This window comes from Staurois parvus, unplaced genomic scaffold (assembly GCF_062004578.1).
Source record: "Staurois parvus isolate SC_StPar_1 unplaced genomic scaffold, SC_StPar_1.0 ptg000011l, whole genome shotgun sequence".
Lineage (NCBI taxonomy): Eukaryota > Metazoa > Chordata > Amphibia > Anura > Ranidae > Staurois > Staurois parvus.
Window position 1 is genome coordinate 25,746,765 of NW_028317807.1, and position 21,810 is coordinate 25,768,574.

Genomic DNA, 21,810 nt, shown 5'->3' on the forward strand with positions numbered 1-21,810 from the left:
CACCAGAAAAATGGAGCCTGGATCTAAAAAAATAGCAAAACCAATTCACAGAAAATGCATATATGTATATATGAAAAACGGGGAGAAGTTGATAAACATGTACCGGGGAATGCCGCTACCAAATCCTATAAAAATCTTATTAAAATCTATTTATTTCATGAAGGTGACAAAACTCACACTACCAAACTGTTCCACACTAACCACCTCTAGGAAGGATAATCAAAACACATCCAACAAACATTGTCCACTACTTGGTGCATATATCAAAACCTCACCTCACCTAATCTATTCTAACCAAAAATTATCAAATCTTCACCTAATTGCAATAGTGTTAGGACCCCCTATGCAAAAAAGGGGGGCTATCAATACCACCCACCTACCAAGGATAGCATAGATGGCACAAAATGTAATAATCTCTCTCACTCATTAGAACAGTGACTTCTCCTTATAAAACTGCCACCCCTCCAATGTCTTTGGATTTTTTCGACTCCCAAAAATTGTGGAAGGCTGAAGTTTTTGTTATGATGTGTCCTAAAATGATTAGAGACATGATGCTTTCTGTAGCCTTTTTTAATCTTATATGCATGCTTTCTTATTCTGCCCCCTAGAGTTCCTTCCAAAGTATTGAAATCCACATGGGCACTCCAACATATGTACCACTCATTTTGTCCCACAGGAAACAAAGCCTCTTATTTTTACTTCCTTTTTTGTGTTGGGTTTTTAAAAACATTTTCTTCTCATATTTTGTATTTCTGCTGGAGCAAAGTACAGCAAGTGGTTATGGGAACAAAATATGTCCTGCTTTTTTAATGGAAAATGCAAATTATGCACACAAGCCATGAGGTATGGTAAAATTCTAATCTCTGGTGGCACAATTGCAGATTCATCTCTCACTTTGATCTTATTTGTCCTAGTGATCACAGAAAAGTTTTGGAAATCCAAAACTTTACAGTTGTAGCCAAAAATGAGATAAAAGGGTAATTTTCCAGTGGTGACATCTGTGACAACTGTTTTGGGGATTTTTGGCTCACTTGTTTTCTGCAGGATAAGAAATCAACTGTACAAAACACAGACATATGAAATAAAAAAAAGCAAAAACAAATCAAAACTGACAAAGGTTTTAGCATTTTATGCTTTAGAGCTTTAGATATATTTTATTAAAGTTGACCTGTGGTGTTATGGTTGCTGGGTCTCATTAATGTTTAGTTGGTCCAATATCTGCAAAAGGCTTGAATATTGGGAAATGCAACTTGTGCCATAATGCTCTCAAAAAAGTATTAGAATTTTGCAGGCTTATATTAAATTGTAGGGATAACGCAATAAAACTGAAGATGTAGCATGATGATTTGTGTCACTGCAGGACCTTAGCTTTAGCTAAGTGACTTTCCCATTTCTTTTACATATCAACTACGCTTGTACTGTTTCTTTAATTATTTGTTCTTCGATCACCTCTGTCACCATCAAACTATTACTATGCAAGTGATTTGCTTCTGGCAACATGCAGCTACTTTGCAGTTCATTTTTCAAAAACAGTTTTAGTTTTGCTTGACAGATGACATTATATAATGCTAATGGTAGCTAGGGTTACTGCTCAAAGGGGATGGACCATTTATTATTAGCTGCAATGACTAGAATCTGCCAAGCAGGTTCATGACAAAAACTATTTGAAAGTAACAGGTGTAAGTATGAGAGTTTTCTTTCACTGGCAATTAATTAAATTAATGTCTTTATGAAAATGTGTAATGTATTCGGTGTCAAATAGTGATGAGTCAAATTACTCCGGGTTTGGTTTGAGCAAAGTTTGGTGAACTTCATAGAAGCTCGGATGCTGTACCTGAACCCCACTGAAATGAAAGGGAGCCCAATCAGTCAAACTAAAAATCCAATTTTATTGGCTAATTGGAAAGGGGGTGTCAAAACATAGTTGGGGTGGGCACTGCCCTACGTACATGTACATGTACCAATACAAAAAATGTTTTACAAATCTATTTGGCAAAGAGCACTTATTTTTTATATCAGGTAAGCTTATTTTTAAATGCTTAAAGTGAATCGATGTCCTAATCCTGTCTGTGAAGGGACATATCTCTGTGATGCATTGAAATTTACAAAGAATTTTGACAGGTTCTTTGTTAAAAGAGACCTTTAGGGGAGTTTTCTGTGCTGCTTTTTTCGCAAAATTGGCAATGACTGTCAATTGAAATTATATACCAAAAAAAGTTGCAGCGCTAAATAGTGTTAAAGCCTGTTGGATACAAAAGTCCATGCTCAAATAACCTTCTTAAGTGAGTGAAACCAGGAGAAACCTACATTCAGTGAATTAAAAAAGGAGGGAGATGACACCTCTAAGATCCTGGTGAAAATGACAGACATATAAGAGCTCTTGCCAGAACCCCCATGCCAAAATGTAAAAAAAAAATGGTGTGGGCGTTCCCCCCAAACTCCATACCAGACCCTTATCTGAATATGCAGCCTGGCAAGTCAGGAAGGGAGGGGGTCCCCTCTGTTGAACCATACCAGGTCACATACCCTCAACATGGGGGGTGCTTTGGGGCGGGGGGCTCTCCCCCAAAGCACCTTGTCCCCATGTTGATGGGGACAAGGGCCTCTTCCCCATGACCATGGCTGGAGGTTGTGGAGGTCTGCTGTTGGGAACTTATAGGAATTTGGAATCCCCCAGATCCCAGCCCCCCCATGTGAATGAATATGGGGTACACATGATACCTCTACTCATTCACAAAAAAGAAGTGTAGTGTAAAAATGACAGAAGACAGTCTTTGACAAGCCCTTTATTAAAAACAAAAGTTAAAAAAATGTCCCCCGAGGTAGACCCAACGTCAATCACAATGCCTACCACCACTGCTGACCCAAAAAACCCCCAAAAAAAAACAAAAAAAAAAAAACTTTCCACTCTTGTCACTCCCCCCCCCCATTTGACAGCTGTGCCTGGGTGACCCTGCCCCCTTGTGACATCATCATGCGTTGTGATTGACATTTGGCCAATTACAATGCACACAAACGGCCGATGTTCATCAAGACCAACTCTACTAGGGAACCAGTGATAGCTGGAACATGTCATATTTAAAACTGATAGAAATGTGTTTCTACATATGGCGCAGAGCCTCTCCAGAACAGGGGGCTGAATGGGCTAAAGTTCAGGTGTTTGTCTGAACAACCAAAGTTCAGTCCGAACCTAGGTTCGGAGTGAATTGTTGGCTCATCCCCAGTGTCAAACAGTGTCATTTTATTGTTTCTAACATCTATTTTCCTTTGTAGGGGCTGGTTGGCCAAAGTGGAGATCTGATCACTTTTGAAATGGCACTGCAGAGTGGCAGTGGAAGAATGGAGAACAGACTTTTGTACAGATGGTTGTAAAAACACAGGATCTTTTGCAGAGTTTGCTCTAGGCTTTGTGAGGCCTTAGGCCAAATTTAGACATGAGGCCCCACTCATGTCCTTAATGGGAAAAATAATTCAAGCGATAAAATTTAACTGGGGGATGGGTAAGACAACCGTTGGTGTTCCAGGAGTGGGGCTAACAATTTAGGTGTTCTGTAACCCTTAACTCTCTTCTCTGTGTTAGGCCAGGGAGTGGAAGCATGAGACATTACATGGAGGCAGGGCACATTAAGTGGGAACTGGGCACATTACATGAAGGCAGGGCATATTATGTGGGAACAAGGCACATTACATGGAGGCAGGGCACATTATGTGGGAACAGGGTACATTACACAAGAGCAGGGCACATTACGTGGAGGCAAGGAACATTACATTAGGGCAAGTCACGTTATGTGGAGGCAGGGCACATTACGCGGAGGCAAGGAACATTACATTAGGGCAAGTCACATTATGTGGAGGCAAGACACATTACATGAGGGCAAGGCACATTCTGTGGGAGCAGGGTGCAAACATTGGACAGGGCACATTACATGGGACAGGGCACATAGCATGGGACAGAGCACAGGACACATTGCATGGGATAGGGCACATTACATGGTACAGGCCACATTACATGAGAAAGGGCACATAGTACAGGACAGGGCACATTACATGGAACAAAGCACATGGCATTTTAAATGGGACAGAGCACAGGGCACATTACATGGGACATAGCACATTACTTGGGACAGGACACATTACATGGAACAGGGCACAGGGCACATTACATGGAACAGGGCACAGAGCGCATTACATGGGACAGGACACATTACATGGAAAAGAGCACATTACATGGGAGAAGGTACTTTACATGGGATGGGGCACATTACATGGGACAGAGCACATTACATAGGACAAGGCACATTACATGGGACAGGACACATTACATGGGACAGGGCACAGAGCACATTACATGGGACAGGACACAATACATGAAAAAGAGCACATTACAAGGGACAGGGCACATTACATGGGATGGGCACATTATATTGGACATGACATTTCACATGGGACAGGGCACATTACATGGGACAGGACACTTTACATGGGAAAGGGAACAATACATGGGACAGATCACATTACATGGAACAGGGCACTTTACATGGGACAGTGCCAGGGCGGACTGACAACTCATGGGGCTCCCGGGCAATAGGGGATCATGGGGCCCCTGTATCCTTGCCCAAACTCAAAAAAGCCTATGAAAAAGGTACCAGGGGCATCTCATGGGGCCCCCTACTGACCCCGGGCCCTCAGGCAGTGCCCGAGTTTCCAAATGGTCAGTCTGCCCCTGGACAGTGCACATTATATGGGACAGAGAACTTTACATGGGAGAGAGCACTTTACATGGGACAGGGCACATTGTATGGGACAGATTGTTGGGCACAGTGTGTGGGACACAGCTGGGTACACTACCATACCGGCCTCCTTCTTCTACTACCCGGCTTCAGAGGTGGCTTTCAAGAGTCCTCCAGTGGTGCGCTGTTCCCTGTCGGCCCCTCCTCCTATCCTGTCCATCCCATATTATGTTACATACAAGCACTGGGATGGACAGGAGGGGAGGAGGTGCCGGCAGGGAACAGCACGCTACAGCCAGCAGCTTCCCTGCACGTGTGTCCATGCAATCTGCCTGTCAGCTGCCTGCCTGCCTGCCTGGCAGAATCCCGGTTGAGAAACACTGTGTTAGGCAAATTAAGCAGCCATGAGGCCCCTGTAAGGTGACCACTTAATTTGCCTAATAAATGAACCTCCTGATCTTTTGAGCTCTGTGGATTCTTTTTTTTCAGCCTCACCAGACAAGCAACTGTCAGGGCACCATATAAAAGATAAGAAGCACAGATCCCATAATGTAGATGGCTATTACTAAGCTTATATAGTAAATTGCTCCTTAGAAAACCTGGCAGCACCTAACCAACTCCTCACTATAAAGCAAGAGGCAGAATTAAAGCTGAATTCTAGGCAGATTTAAAATAAACAAATTAGGATCTGTAACTATTATTACATCATTAAGTGTATTTTGATGTAGTATTAGCCTCTTCCAGTCCATTTACAGAGAGGCCAATCAGTTCCTTTGCTGGCAAAAAGCATGTAAGGTTCATAATGTCACCAGAAGGAAGAAAAGCTCCTGTATGCTGACAGACACTGAAGATATAGGAGGGGATTGGGGGCAGGGAGGAAGAGCAATTTAGAAATTAAAGAAAAATATAGAAAATGTGGGGATTAATGAGACAGAAGAAATTCGAGTGAAGAATGAGACTAAAAGGATTTGGTAGAATGACAGTAGGCAAGACAATTCAAGAAAAATAGCACTCAAGCAAGACCAAGGTGGGAGATGCTGATAGTAGATGCAAAAGAGGGATGCTGATGAAAGGATTCATTGTAAGAGACTGAAAATGTAAAATTAGCTGAGATTGTTTCTCCAGTCCCTCACTCTTGGCATTAGTAGCATATCACCATATGAACTTATGGTTGGTTCACATGTTGAAAAAAGCATGGCCAAATGAAGATGCATGCATACGACATCGTTGGTGTTTTGTGAACTCATCGAGCTGATAGCTTATTTGTGGTGAAATTACAGGTGAAAATGAAAAGAATCAGAAGTCTGAGTTTAAAAGGATCACACCATATGGAGCTACAGTAGATCCACCAAGGATTGAACCTATTTAATTTCAGAAATGATTACACCACTATAGGGACTGACAAAATCCACTAACCAAAACTAAAGAAAAGCTGGTCTGTTTATATGGGTTTCTAACCCTATGTCTTAATAAAGGAATTCATCTTCTCTTCTAGGTTTAAGTTTAGGTTTAAATAAAAGGAACAACCTTCAAATACAGTATATGAAAATTAATTCTGTGTATAAAATTGTTGCATTTTGTCAAAATGTAACTATGGGTTCATCATGTTTTTAATTTTAGCTTTTAGAAACTGCTCAACTAGAACAATATGTAACACGATAAAACCTTACAACTTTGGATCTCATTAAATTTCAGTTTTTGGCCACAAGGACAACAAGGACCACATATGGAGGGTCCAAGTAATATATTTATTATATACTAGCATAGTAAGAAACATAATTTCCAGAGGTTACATATTATAAAGCAAAGAGTTAATCGCTGATAAAAAAAAAGAGAAACTGGATTTTTAAACTTATGGTTCAGATCCCTTTCTGAAAACTGCAAATCGCTGCTTCATATCAAGATGTGTAAACTAAAGTAACTTGCCACCTAAGTAAAGAAATATTTCTCAGCCCCAACTAGTCCATATGTGTTTTCTCACTGTACTTCTCATTTACTCAGTCGCAGGGCCTGGTAAGCTTATTAAGTAGGTTTGGTTCAGATCTCCTGACTCTATTCAGCAATATGATAAAGACAATTGTTCACAAAGAAGACACAGAGGTGAAAAAATTGAGGGGGTCTTGTAGTAAATTGTTGGATTTTCTGCTCTCCATCCTTCAACCGATGATCTTGTGGGCAAGCTAAACGCCCAGTAGAGATAACAACAGATTGTAAGCTCTAATGAGCAGGGCCTTCTGATTCCTCCTGTATTGAATTGTATTGTAACTGTACTGCCTGCCCTCATGTTGTAAAGTGCTGCCCAAACTATTAGCACTATATAAATCCTGAATAATAATAATATACCGTGCATATCATAGATAATGAGAAAATGACAAGATACTACATAACCACATTGCTATTAGAATGAGAGATGTTCAACAATTAATAATTCTGATAGTTTATCCACATAGTTTGGATTTTCTGTAAAACATACATCAAACCAGTTCATAATTTCCTGCCTTGCAGATAACATCCAAGTGACCTGCAAGTACTCTCACGAACTCTGTCATGTGTCAGGAATGGACTTGCCAATAATGGTGGGACTCACCTGCCTTGTGGGCTGCAGTACCAGGGCTGGCCAGCGGGAGCTCTCAGCAATCAGAGACTCAACCCTGCAGTCAGCCAAAACACCTGAGGCTGATTGCAGGTGTATTTAAGGGATGGCCAGACCTGCTGTCTGTGCCTTGGTGTGTGTTTTTCCATGGGCCCCTGTATCTTGTTACCTGCATTCCTGTTCCTGTTCCTATTCCTGTCTGACTGATTTGTTGCCGACCCTGCCTGATCCGAACCTCTGCTGACTTCTCCTGTTTGATCCCTGGCTTGTGACCCCGACCATTCTCTGCCTGACCCCCTGTACCTACCTGCCCGTTAGTTGCTATACCCGGCTCGTGACCTGACTACTCTCTGCCTGCTCCTCCTGTTCCTACCTGCCCGATTGTTATTGACCCAGCCTGCCTGACTACACTTGCATTGTATGTATTGTTATCTGTGGGTGGTTTGGTTCGTTTGCACTGTGTTATGTTTTAGTATTGCACTGCGTTTATGTATTGTTAGTATTAATAAATTATATTGTTTATAACATATCTGAAGCCTGCGTTGCCCTGCGTCAGTTCACATACCTCTGGTCATACCTGGAGCCCTGACGGTCATGGTTTTGCTTGATAGCATAACATTATTTGTACAATATCAGAGATATACTTTCAAAATCCACATAACCCTTACTTGTAATACAGTATTTAGTGCTAGCCTACAGCGATATGTATCAATTCACTCAACCCCCAACCCACATCCAAGATATGTCATACCAAGCATAAAAAGAATTTCAACAAAGATGTCGCTGACGCTGGGCGGGCTACGAGAAGAAGAGTTGTCATCTCGAGCAGCAGCAAAGCAGACGTTGTATGGGACCGTCACAGCAACATAGAATGTGGCCAAGAGAATCAGCCAGTCCCAGCCAGCCTTAAAAGTGCCATAGTGCAGGAGAATGAAGCGTGACTTCTGGATTGCAGCAACTTTGTATTCTGGGATTGTGGGCTTCTCACCAAACACATTCTGAAAAAAAAACCAAAAAAAAAACAATAAATAATATAAACAATAATCATACTCATGCAACTAATACAATTACAAGAAAAAACATGCTAAAGCTGAACTTTAGACAAACCGCTACATACACAGATGAAACATATAAGGGAATTGCTTTACCTGCCAAATGATTTGTATTTCTCTGTATCTAGAGTTACATAGCCCTACCATGCAACACAGCCAGGAGATGACACCACTTTCTCTGTTACAGCTATAGGCTGTAGAAGTAATGCATTAGTATCTTCTTTCCACCCCCAGCATGCTGACTGGGCAGTCAAAAGCAGCAGCAGCCTAATCTTTGCTTGGGCCCCTGTCAATGGAATTTTGTTCTTTTTTAAACACATTTTGAATTATCATACAAGTCTATAAGAATGAAAACACTGTTTGAAGCATTTCAAATGCAGGTCAGAAGGAAGCCAACTGCAGGTAAAATTCGCTGGTTAGTGAATTCTGAATTATCTTAGATGCATACCTGATCGAAGTCATACTAATACTATCAAGACAAGACCACATTCGGTGATAATAGGCTCTTTTTCTCTTCTTCCTATCAGCAGGTTCCTTTTCAAGCACATTTGCATGCATAACAAGTGACCCGATCCCAGTCCTAACTCTCCTCATCCCTCCAAGTGCTTTCCTATAGGGGATTGCAAAAGGCTGTTGTCAAGTCAAAATTAGAACTATTAATGAAAACTGGGTTGCATCAATTTGTGCCTTTTATATCTCTCTAGAGCTCAGTTTTTAATGGCTAAGCAAAAAATGGATGTTCATAGATCTTAAAATCTATTTTCTCAATTGCAGCATAGTCAATATTATACATGAAATATAGGAAACAGGTTGGAAAAAATTTATTCTTGTCAACCCCAACCTTGAAAACAAGATTCTTGATCCATAACTAGCCACCTAGTAAATTAAACTAGGTGGCTTAGTAGGAATATTTTTATAGAGGTTTTGGCATGATACTCACAATTGGGTCACAGTAAAAAAAGATTTTTATCTTATTGCTGGAGGATCACCATTTATAAAATGCCTCTTCAGCAAGTGTTCATTTGTTGATTATGTAACAATAACTGACTCTTTTGCTTATATGTAGTACCAACTGTATCAGAATCAAACCTTATCGGCATCTTTCTCATTTTAAAGAATGATTGTAAAAAAAAAAGAAACAAAAATGTATATATATATATATATAAAAATATATACACTGCTCAGAAAAATGTAAAGGAACACTTTGAAAACACATCCAATCCCAACAGGGAAGAATATCATGTTGGATATCTATACTGATATGGACTGGGTAATGTGTTAGGAACGTAAGGATGCCCCATTGGATGGAAATGCAAATTATCAACCTACAGAGGACTGAATTCAAAGACACCCGAAAATCAGAGTGAAAAAATGATGATGCAGGCTAGTCCATTTTGCCGAAATTTAATTGCAGCAACTCAAAATGGTATTCAGTATGGCCCCCACGTGTTTGTATGTATGCCTAACAATGTCGGGGCATGCTTCTAATGAGATGACGAATACTGTCCTGGGTTATTTCCTCCCAGATCTGGACCAGGGCATCACTGAGCTCCTGGACAGTCTGAGGTGCAACCTGGCATCATTGGATGGACTGAACCATGATATCCCAGAGGTGTTCAATGGTATCAATTCCTTCATCCTCCAGGAACTGCCTACATACTCTCGCCACATGAGGCTGGGCATGGTTGTGCACCAGGAGAAACCCAGGACCCACTGCACCAGTGTAGGGTCTGACAATGGATCCAAGGATTTCATCCCGATACCTAATGGCAGTCAGGGTGCAATTGTCTAGCCTGTAGAGGTCTGTGCATCCCTTCACGGATATGCCTCCCCAGACCATCACGGACCCACCACTAAAGCAGTCATGCTGAACGATGTTACAGGCAGCATAACATTCTCCACAGCTTCTCCAGACCCTTTCATGTCTGTCACATGTGATCAGGGTGAACCTGCTCTCATCTGTGAAAAGACAGGGCGTCAGTGGTGGACCTGCCAATTCTGGTGTTCAATGGCAAATGCCAATTGAGCTCTATTGTGCCAGGCAGTGAGCACAGGGCCCTCTAAAGGATGTTGGGCCCTCAGGCCACCCTCATAAAGTTTGTTTTTGATTGTTTGGTCAGAGACATTCACACCAGTGGCCTGCTGGAGGTCATTTTGTAGGGCTCTGGTAGTGCTCATCTTGTTTCTGCCTGTCTCCTAGAATCTCCTCCATGCTACCATGCTACTACAGGAATTGACTTGATGCTATACTGTGATTAAAAAGAAGTGTTCCTTTAATTTTCTTGAGCTGCGTGTGTGTGTATATATATATTAACCACTTCTTAACCACAATGGCAATAACACTCCTAACAAGATTCCCCAACATCATTATCATTCCCTTGCTCTAAGTGTCTCAGAGGTCTGTCCAGAGCTTGAGACCAAATTACAAGCAACCTGAAATATAGCTTCCTCTGACAATGTGTCCAACATATCAACTTCTCTGCACCATATTATGCAAAGATGGGTATTTTCTGATGTTTGTTTTCAAAAGTTTAAGCCCTTGTTCACATTGATGCGGTGAGGAATTTGCAGCGTTTTCTGTCAGAATTCTGCACTGCATCAGAATCGCACCCCGTTCATGCGAACCGATGCGGTTTGTATGCTAAGCTAACAACACCCCGAAATCAGTCCACAAAATGCGGTGCGATGTGCAGAATCGGATTGTATAGGTGTGAATACCCATGCGATCCGATGCTAGTGCGGACCCAAAAAAAGGTCCTGCACCTCTTTGGTGCGGGTGCACTGCACTTTGAGCCATACAAAATGTATTCAGTTTCAATTTAAAGTAGTATTAAACTTAAAATAAAAAATGTAATATATTGCAGTTTACTAATCCTTACATGTGGTCGCTCCATTCATTTTCTTTTTTTAGGTCCTTTATTTCACCTGATCATCCAACAAATAACATACTTCCTCTTTTAGGATGTCTGCAGTCTGGATGAAGTAGTAAAGCAGACACCCTTGGACCGTACTCTATAATAGACTAGCTCAGTTTCTATAACACAGAACCATTTACGATTTAGGCTTGCTTAGATCCTTAAAATGTATTAAGCTGACTTGAAAAAGATTGTTTTTCTGAACTAGCCTAGAGTTTTAAGTTAAATGTACAGCTTGTGTTTTTACACAAACTCATGGTCATGACAGTCAAACTGAAGGTTTCTTAGCATGTGCCCAAGTTATGCTATTTGTTATATCACCCCAGACAATATACAGTATTTTGTTTCGAGGTCACAGAAGCTGTTGTGTTTTTATCCAGCACATTTTCAAGGTTTCCTTTCTTAAATACAGCTACTTCTAAACTATGCTTTTACCTTTCACATTGTGACCATGGCAATGTAATTTGTGTGCTTCCTTCAACAACTGTACCATGTCATCTCTAAATTATCATGAAAGCAAATATAGTATTCAGCTACATCCTGCCTCCCCTGCTGCACCCTTTAACAGTTCTTTTTTAAAGCAGAGCTCCATCTACAAGGGGAAGTTCCACTTTAAGGCCTCCTCCCCCCTCCTCTTCACTAAATGGCACTTTTTTTTGTGGGGGGGGGGGCGGGCACCTGATATTGACAAGTACCCACTCCCATTTCTGCTCCCAATGCCTAGGCGATTGGAAACGCTCCAACCCCTCTCCCTCCCAGTAGTCTTCTTGGACATGTGGCATGTCCCAGAAGACTGTGTGACCATTCACAATGCGCACTGCAGCTTGCGCATGTGCAGCTGGTGCCCGGCTGTAAAGTCGCAAGTTGTCACAGCTGGGAGCCCACAGTATAGATGCCAGCGCTGGAGACAAAAGGCCAAGTGAAGGAATGGCTGAATGATTGTGTGATAAACCTAGCCTGTTTTTCAAAGCACAAAAATCAGTGTCAAGAGACATAGAACACTTTTCCTAAGTTTCAAATAATATACTATTTTGATCCTAGATGTAGCCTATAAACAATGCAGTTAATAGAAAATGGAAATACATTGTAGGAAGTGTAATAAATCCCACCCACAACACCATCAACCTTCTCAAAACCTGTGAAACAGTTAACTTATATGACATAGAAATGGTGAAGAACTCATGCAATGTGTTATAGGCCATTGGAATTTGTTCATATTTGGCTTTGCTTACATGTTGGTAACAATTCACTTCTTGAGCCCCAGTAGAGTAACAATTTTCATTTTTGGGTTCTTAGATTAAAACTTTTAGGACCCCCTACTATATACAAATGCTAAAACAAGATGAGATTTTCTATGGGTGAAGTAGGCAATGCTTGTTGACACCATATACCAACTAAGGAAGAGGAATTTTCATCTTTGTTGGACTGAAGGCATGCTGGACAGTGCTTGTAGTAGAACTATACAGTCTATTTTCTAGTAGAACTATAAAGTATGTTGATGTACTCTCAATCTTCACACTTGAATCAAGTTCAGTATCTTGCATTGTAATTTATTTGAAGGGTTTTCTACTTCCTTTGAAAAATTCCAAAGTCATGTTCAGCAGGGAACCACCTATATTCTCATGACTGAATCGCGTGGTCTGGAGCCATACGTTTTTGTTGGTTGACTTTAAGATAGATGTCAGCACAGAGGTCTCTATACCTAGTGGCTTTTTTACATGAGCAGAAAACTTCAACAATCCATACTTCTTAACATTTTTCTTAATTTTAGTATGTGTCATTTTTCTCTTTTGAAGAAAGCCAAAGGTTATTGAGTGTTCTAGGCTGCTGGAACAATGAGAATTCTGAGCTGGGCTTTTATCAGTGTGCATGGCTACCAGACTAAGGTGGTTTTCCATGTTTTATTCAGCTGAAGACCACTTTAAAGTGATTGCAAACACAAACTTTAAAAAATAAAACAAAAATAAACAGGTTTATACTTAACTGCTCTGTGCAGTGGAATTGCACCGATCAGATCTGAACATCTTATTCTGGGGTCCCCTGCCGGTGCTCCCGGCTCCTCTTCATCTCGGTGGTACCCCATAGGAAAATGCTTCTTATGGGGGCCCACCTTTGTGCTCACACCCAAGTCCTATTGACACAGACAGCGGGACTTGGCCCCACTCCATTTTCACTGACTTTCATTGACAGCAGCAGGATCCAATGGCACAAGGCTGGACAGAATGAGAGCTCAGGTACATATAAAGGGGAAGGGGGGCGGTGAGGGGGCGATTATCATACCTAAACAATTGTTATCCTAATGCAAGGAATTCATTAAGGTAAATAAAACATTTAGGTTTTTTTTAACCACTTTAAGGTAAAATCTATAGTAATTCTTTATGTATTTTGTTTAATACATCTATTCCTATTTGCAAGCTGTTAGGGAGTGAAGCTGTGTGCTATATAACATAAAATAAATAGTCATAATTTCAACACACCATATATTGTAGGGCAAACAGACTCAACTGGCAGTGGTAAATGATACTTGAGAAAGGAACACCTAGGAACAGTCCAAGCAGGTTTTCCCAGCATTTTTATACAGCAAAGCAGAAAAGCTTTGTACAGCAATCCATAGCATAAACCATACAAAACATCTGCTCCTGTGAGCCACTAACCACATTTATGTCAGTTCCTGACTGTTGAGTGTCCCCTAATGAAACAAATCCTAATTAAACAAACAGGAAGCACATGTACCTTTTTAGTGGTCTGTCAGCAGACATAGTAAGAGAAAGAAACAATACGAGCCTCAGTCAGCTCACATATAAAAAGGGTTGTGCAAAGATAAGACTAATTAATGAGGTCTGGCTAACAGGTGAGCTGTGGATTTAAGCTGGGTAAACACAGTCCGGAAATTTGGAGCGCGTATACATCTGTCCTTCTGACAGAAGCCAGTCTAAGGACCAGCTTTTGTCTAAGAGATATGCTGGAAAACCAGCATCCAATCAGTACTTGCAGCCAATGGCTGAGAGAGCTGATTAGTGTGTTCTGGTGGGGGGGAGTCCCCCTGTCAGAACACAGAGGCACAGCGGGAAAGTTTGCTGCACTAACATCAGCCTGCTGGGTTGAAAGTACAAAAAAAAAGTATGTGTACACCCAGCATTAGGAATGCAAATGTTATCCCACCTAAAGCTATACAAATCCTCCAGGGTCCAGAACCCAGATCAGAACTTTTTAGGATTTAAGAAGACAAAACATTTATTTTCTCCATAACAGACACAAATCTTGAATCCCCTCACCATGTGTAGGTGAGAAACCCTAGGTGACACATATACAGCATCCATTACCCTGCCAGCCAGTGCCTCACAATATCTTCTAATCTAATAATATATATTCAATTTGTATGCATTGTAAAGATCTCAGAAACAAATTCTAAAAATATGCATGAAGAAGTCTCCCGGATACGATGTGAATATACTACATATAATATTTCACATTCGGCACATGATAGTAGGATTTGAATCTGTCCATAGACCCGTACATACAGGTGATACTGAGCTATGTTTAATTTAATGTAATAGTCAGACCCACATACATCATCACACTCTGTAATGTTCAAATGCCTTTATGTCAGAGTGAGAGAGCATTACAGTTGGCAGAGACCATTAGTACCTATAATTAGAACTGTCCTAGAAATGTCTCTTCGTTTGTTTCCCTACTGAGGAAGAAGTGGACTTTATATTACTTCAATTCTTAAGTAACACAACAAGTACATGCCATTTTAACTATTTTAGTATCAGAAAAAGGCAGCTGTGATTCTGTCTGCTGAGATTTTAAACCAAGGATAGGAAGCAACTGTTGAAAGGAATAGGGTTAAATTGAGTTACACCACTTGATAATTAAGCCCAGCATGCTGAATGCTTCTTATCAGCATGAGATGATTCTATTTGGAACAGCAATTTGCACAGTCTGATGAGTGTTCCTGTCTTTGTCTCCTTGGGTTATCCTGTGACACTATTACACTTACCTTTGGGCAGAGTCCATGCTAAATCCATTATTAGTTAATAGCAAGCTCATGCAAATAAATGCCCTTACTAACTAAATTATGACTGTGTTGGTGCTTTCTACTCTTTAAATTGCTTGTAGACTCAGGCAATTGGATATGCATGTGTAGTCTGACTGGTCTTTCTACCCCTCATCTACCTACCCTGCTGAGAGAGACTGGAGTGGAGTGCTTGTACAGAAGCATATATAAAATAAAAATAAAAAAAAAATATCCAAATAGCAGCTTACAAGTTCTTGTGTGGCTGCAATAGTTTCCTTTTTTGCAGGCTTTTTTTTATTACCATTAGAAGTTTTTGCTAGTTACAAACCACCTGTCCTAAGGTGACAACGCTTAACCACTGCACTGTGTCTGCAGAGGAGCAGCACTGTCACTGTTAGGGGTCAGGCTTGGAGGCCAGAAGCTATAGCAGCTGAACCAGCTGGATAAATACACAAGCAGGTCCCCCTGGTGGGTGACATGGGCTTGCTTAAGGCAAAGGATCTAAGCACTAACCAGTCTTGACCAGAGCTCATGATGGAGAAAAGGGTTTTGCTTCATGCTAGTGCCATGTTGCAGTCCTCAGAATCACCCTACCAGGAGGTGAGCAAGCTGGGGTCCAGTAGCAGATGTAGCAGGTAGGGATCAAGCGGAAGCGTAGTCAGTAAGCAAGCCAAATGTCAGTAACAAGTGGTTGCAGGTTGGTATCAAGCTGAAGTGTAATTGAGGAAAAAGCAAAAGGTCAATAACAAGTGGTAGTTAAGATACAGACGGCAACAGGAGCAAGATATTGGCTGGAGAAGAGCACAATAACATGGCAAACAGGCAGTTCAAAAACATGTTTTAAATAGAAAGTTCATGGGAGGAGCAACAAGTTGAAGGTTCACCAGAAACAAGATAGAAAGTCCAGGGGATCAACCAAGGTGCAATACAGTATCTCAGGTGGGACAGTAAGAAGAGCTACTGCTCTCCCTAGACCCCACCGACCTGAAAAACCTAAGACCCATCTCCCTGCTGCCATTTACAACAACCTTCTCGACCCTTTATAGTCTGGCTTTTGCCCTCTACACTCCACTGAAACTGCCTCACTAAAACTCTCTAATCACCTACTAACTGCAAAAACCAATGGCCACTATTCAATACTCCTACTACTCGACCTCTCCGCGGCTTTTGACACGGTTGACCATCCCCTCCTCAAAAAAAAACTACACTCACTTGGCCTCAGAGACTCCGCTCTCTCCTGGTTCTCCTCCTATCGCAGAGCTCCTTCAGTTTACCTATAACGCTGCCACCTCCTCTTCACTCCCTCTCTCTGTAAGTGTCCCTCAAGGTTCTGTCCTTGGACCCCTTCTCTTCTACATCTACACCTGCCCCCTTGGTCACTTGATAAACTCCCACGGCTACAATTACCATCTCTATGCTGATGACACGCAAATCTATCTATCTACCCCTCACATCACCCCTTCAGTCTCCACCTGCATCGCTAGCCTAAGTGACATATCAGCTTGGATGTCACTCCACTTCTTTAAAAGCAACCTTTCCAAAACTGAGCTCCTAGTATTCCCACCTGCCCGTGCCACCTCCACTGACTTTACCATAAATATCGATAACACAATCATTAGTCCATCCCCTCATGCCAGGGTACTAGGTGTAATCCTAGACTCCCATCTGTCCTTTCAGCCCCAGATCCAATCGCTGACAAAAACATGTAGACTTCACCTCCGCAACATCTCCAAGATACGGCCATTCCTAACCTCAGAAACCACTAAGCAACTTATTCACTCCCTTGTCATATCACGCCTCGACTACTGTAACTCCCTCCTCATTGGCCTACCTCATCGCAGGCTATCCCCCCTTCAGTCTATCATGAACGCTGCTGCCAGACTCATCCACCTCACTAACCGCTCTGTATCTGCCACCCCTCTCTGCCAATCCCTCCACTGGCTCCCAGTTGCCCAACATATAAAATTCAAAACACTATGACATACAAAGCCATCCACAACACTGCCCCAATTTACATAACCAATCTTATCTCTAAATATCACCCAAACCGTACACTCCGCTCCTCGCAAGACCTCCTACTCTCTAGCTCCCTTATCTCCTCCTCCCATGCTCATCTCCAAGACTTCTCCAGGGCGTCACCCATCCTCTGGAACTCCCTACCCCAATCTATCAGACTATCACCTACTCTACTTACCTTTAGGCGATCATTGAAAACCTATCTCTTCAGGGAAGACTATCCCGCCCTCTGCAAATCTGGAATCCTCTACGCTTCTAACCACTCCATCCCCCACAGTTTTACCTATTATACCACTCACCCCTCCGTCCTAGATTGTAAGCTCAAGGAGCAGGGCCCTCATTTCCCTCTTGTATTGAACTGTATTGTTACTGTATTGTCTCCCACTATAATATAAAGTGCTGAGCAAACCGTTGGCTCTATATAAATCCTGTATAATATTAATAATAATACTACTGCCAGGTGCAACAGAGGTCCTCATTTTAGATCTGGATCCTGAAAAAAATTGTCATTGTAGGCTGCTCTCCTGCTTTGGACTTCCAACATCACTACTCCTATCCTCATCTACTTTACATATGGGAGTGTTATTTTGTAGTTCACAGAGGTTATCTGTAAAAGCTGATAACATGGAGACTGACTATTTGTTTGCATGGGCACTTTAATGCAGAGGTCAGCAAAACCTTTTTTTTTTAGCTTTGGATTAAGTGTAGAAAATTTAGAAGCTGTGAGGTATTTATTGATTTCTGTGTTTCTAACAGGGTGATTTCCCTTTCTTTCCAAGAGAGGTGAGAGAAAGTGATTGGTAATCTGTTGAAAGTGATGGAAATCCCAATTTTGGAGTTTTTTTACTAAACAAGAGTCCTAAATTTATTTTTACTGGGATTCATTGCAGATCCTGGCATGTCAAATTATTTATAAAAAATAAGTAGGAAAAGAGTACATGTCATTTGATACTCTGGGAGCCTGGCTACCACAGTCCATAAAAGTGAACTCTTAACAAATGGTGCAGGTAGGAGTACTGCATGTACATGCTGACCGTAAAAAAGTACACCGCAGCACTGGTGACCTTCGAAACCAGCCTCAGAACTGTCTGCCATAAAGCAGCTGTGTCCCTATTGCTTCTACAGATGGTAATCCTGAGGAGAGACTTTGCACAGTTCAGGGACTTTGCAATGAGGAGCAAAAGGCACCTGATCTTAAAAATACTATAGTAAGCATGCAGTGGACATCGGACTCATTTGAACATAGCTCTGCTGGTAGTGCTGCAGTGCAGTTTTTGCTAGCTAACTTGTTGTGTCCCCAGATCCCTAAGGTGTTTGGTATCCTGGAGCTAGTGGTCTCTCAGGACAACTTTACAACTGCTAAATTTTGTGACTCCATTCTCACAAAAACATGACATGACATTTTCATGGATCATATGGTTTGAGTTGGCTTAAGCCCTATCATAGTCTAGAGGCCAGCAGGCAATAGCCAAGGAGGTACAGAGAACATTATATCTTAGGGTAACTGAATAGACCAAAACCTAGTGGTTTAGCAAAATATTTCTGGTTCCCCAGCATGACAATGCATTAAGGTTTTGCAATGACTTTAGAAAATTGAATCAGGTATCAAAGTTTGATGCCTGTTCCAAGGGTTGATGAACACATTGAGGTGACGTTCACACTATGAATTGCACAGGAAAGCACACCGAATTCCTGTCCAAGTATACAAGTTACTGCTCACCTGTGTCAGGTATCTATGTCTGCAAGCGCGGTGCAACGGAAAGCTCCTGTCAGCTCCAACACATGAGAATTAATTAATATAGCTGGCACCCGCTGTGGCTCAAGTGATACTTTATCTTCTTGAAGGAATACAACATACAGTCACCTAGGCTCAAACATATCGACCCTCAGTGGGTCTTAATCATAGCAAAGGAGGGATCAAAAGATCCATGAGAGTCCACACAAGTGTAGACTAAACTAATCAACACCTGGGGGCTGACAGGGAATGCTGATAATGCAGTACAATGTGGTTATCATATAATGTTGCAAAGTATAAAAAACAGATGTATGTTCATTAGTGACAGGAGAAATCTATCCCATAAAACAATATATCAATTGCAGTACAGCAGGTGTTGTTTATAGTGATATTTTCTGTACAATATATAGGCTGCACCAGTTATTCATTATGAGTTAGGATAGGGGAACACTACACAGCAACAAACAATTTTCCATTAAACAACTTTCAATGATTTCCCATCACTTTCATGATGTGCATGAAGATAATTTGACAGGGTTTATATTTTATAGAGTGGAAAAGATTACAAGACCTGTGAGAGGAGGTGATCTCCACAAAAGAACGTTAGAGTGTGAGGCATGGTAAATACACAGATTATGTACAAATACCCCTGATGGATTGAATCAAAGATAGGACATTCGTCTCTTTTTAAAATAAAATTGCTACTTATAAACTGGATGAATGTGTTTCCACCATGCCTCTGCTTCTCTATGTAATCTCCTTTCATTGTTTTGTTTTTTGTTTATGTTTATTTTGATTTTTTATATCGTTACATGCATTTGGATTATTGTATTGCTGCACATACGTATTTAAACTTGGTAATGTTATGGTTAATATGCTATTTATATGTAATTATCAGCGTTCTGTGTCATATGTTGATTAGTTCAGTCTACACCTTTGTGGACTCTCATGGATTGACTGAAAAGTTTTAAAAGGCTAATGGGGACAATCGACCGTTTTTTTTTTTTTAAAGTTGTAAATCAGTCAGACGGCCGACGTTGCCACTAATTAAACTAAAAAGTCGGTGGGTTTTAGTCCCGTCTACGGCCGTCAATTAATATAATAGCGATGTCCCTGCATAGAGACCCGCTATTATATTTGACAGAAGAAATAGATTATGCAGAAGAAGAAGAAGAGAAACAACATTGTATCTATTTGTACTTGAATAGAAACATCTGTATCCAAAATGCATACAAATAGATACAATGTTGCAACTTTTTTTCTTCTCAGTCTTCTGCAAAATCTGTTTCATCTTCTCCTCTTTTCTTCTATTCTTCTTCTTGATATTCTATTTCTTCTTCTCCTGCAAAATCTATTTCTTCTTTTTCTTCATAGTCAATTTATTGTCAAATCGGCCAGAAGAACGGCCGATTTGACAACAGATTACCGCGAAAATCGGCCGATCTAACAAATCATCCCAGGATTTTCCAGCTTGGACAATTTTCAAAATCTCCAAAAATTAAGAAAAACTGCCAACATTTTTCCCCACTAACGGTATGAATATTGGCCGATTTTTTTATCGGCCGATAATTCGGCAAGAAAATCGGAAATCTATGGCCGCCTTTAGTTTTTCTTTTTCTAAATTCCAGCTCCCCTATGTACCAACATACACTATATGTATTATATATGTATGCATATGCCAAAAGTATTGGGATACCCTTCCAAATCATTGGATTCAGGTGTAGTAATCAGCACCACGGCCACAGGTATAGAAAATCAAGCACCCAGGCATGCAGACTGCTTTTACAAACATTTGTGAAAGAATAGATTGCTCTCAGGAGTTCAGAGAATTTAAGTGTGGTACCACGATAGGTTGCCACCTATGCAATAAGCACATCCGTGAAATTTCCTTGCTACTAAATATTCAACGGTCAACTGTTAGTGGTATTATAACAAAGTGGAAGCAACTGGGAATAACAGCAACTCAGCCATGAAGAATAGGTCATATAAAATGACAGAACGGGGTCACACATGCTGAAGCGCACAGTGCACAGAAGTCACCAACTGTCTTTAGAGTCAATAGCTAAAGACCTGCAAACTGTGTTGCCTTCAGATTAGCACAAGAACAGTGTGTAGAGAGCTTCATGGAATGGGTTTCCATGGTGGAGCAGCTGCATCCAACCCATACATCACCAAGTGCAATGCAAAGCATTGGATGCAGTGGTGTAAAGCACGCCACCACTGGACTCTAGAGCAGTGGAGACATGTTCTCTGGAGTACGGAGTTGCGCTTCTCTGTCTGGCAATCCAATGGATGTGTCTGGGTTTGGCAGTTGCCAGGAGAATAGTACTTGCCTGACTGCATTGTGCCAAGTGTAACGTTTGGTGGAGGGGGGGTTATGGTGTGGGGTTGTTTTTCAGGGCTTGGGCTTGGGCTTGGCCCCTTAGTTCGAGTGAAGGGAACTTTTAAAGCATCAACATACCAAGACATTTTGGACAATTTCATGCTCTCAACTTTGTGGGTATAGTTTGGGGATGGCCCCTTCCTGTTCCAACACAACTGCGCACCAGTGCACAAAACAAGGTCTATAAAGACATGGATGAGCAAGTTTGGGGTGGAGGAACTTGACTGGCCTGCACAGAGTCCTGACCTCAACCCAACAGAACACCTTTGGGATGAATTACAGCAGAGACTGCAAGCCAGGCCTTCTTGTCCAACATCAGTGCTTGACCTCACAAATGCGCTTCTGGAAGAATGGTCAAACATTTC

The 21,810-nt window shown here is 41.4% G+C and overlaps 1 protein-coding gene across 1 annotated transcript in view; it reads right to left on the reverse strand.

The window, feature by feature from the left end:
• Nucleotides 1-21,810, reverse strand: part of LOC149474119 (voltage-gated delayed rectifier potassium channel KCNH8-like) — a 625,264-nt gene that overhangs the window by 107,696 nt on the left and 495,758 nt on the right. Inside the window, exon 5 of the mRNA XM_089671799.1 lies at nt 8,075-8,321. Within this exon, the coding sequence (XP_089527925.1) occupies nt 8,075-8,321 (247 nt within the window). The remainder of the gene's footprint in view (nt 1-8,074; nt 8,322-21,810) is intronic.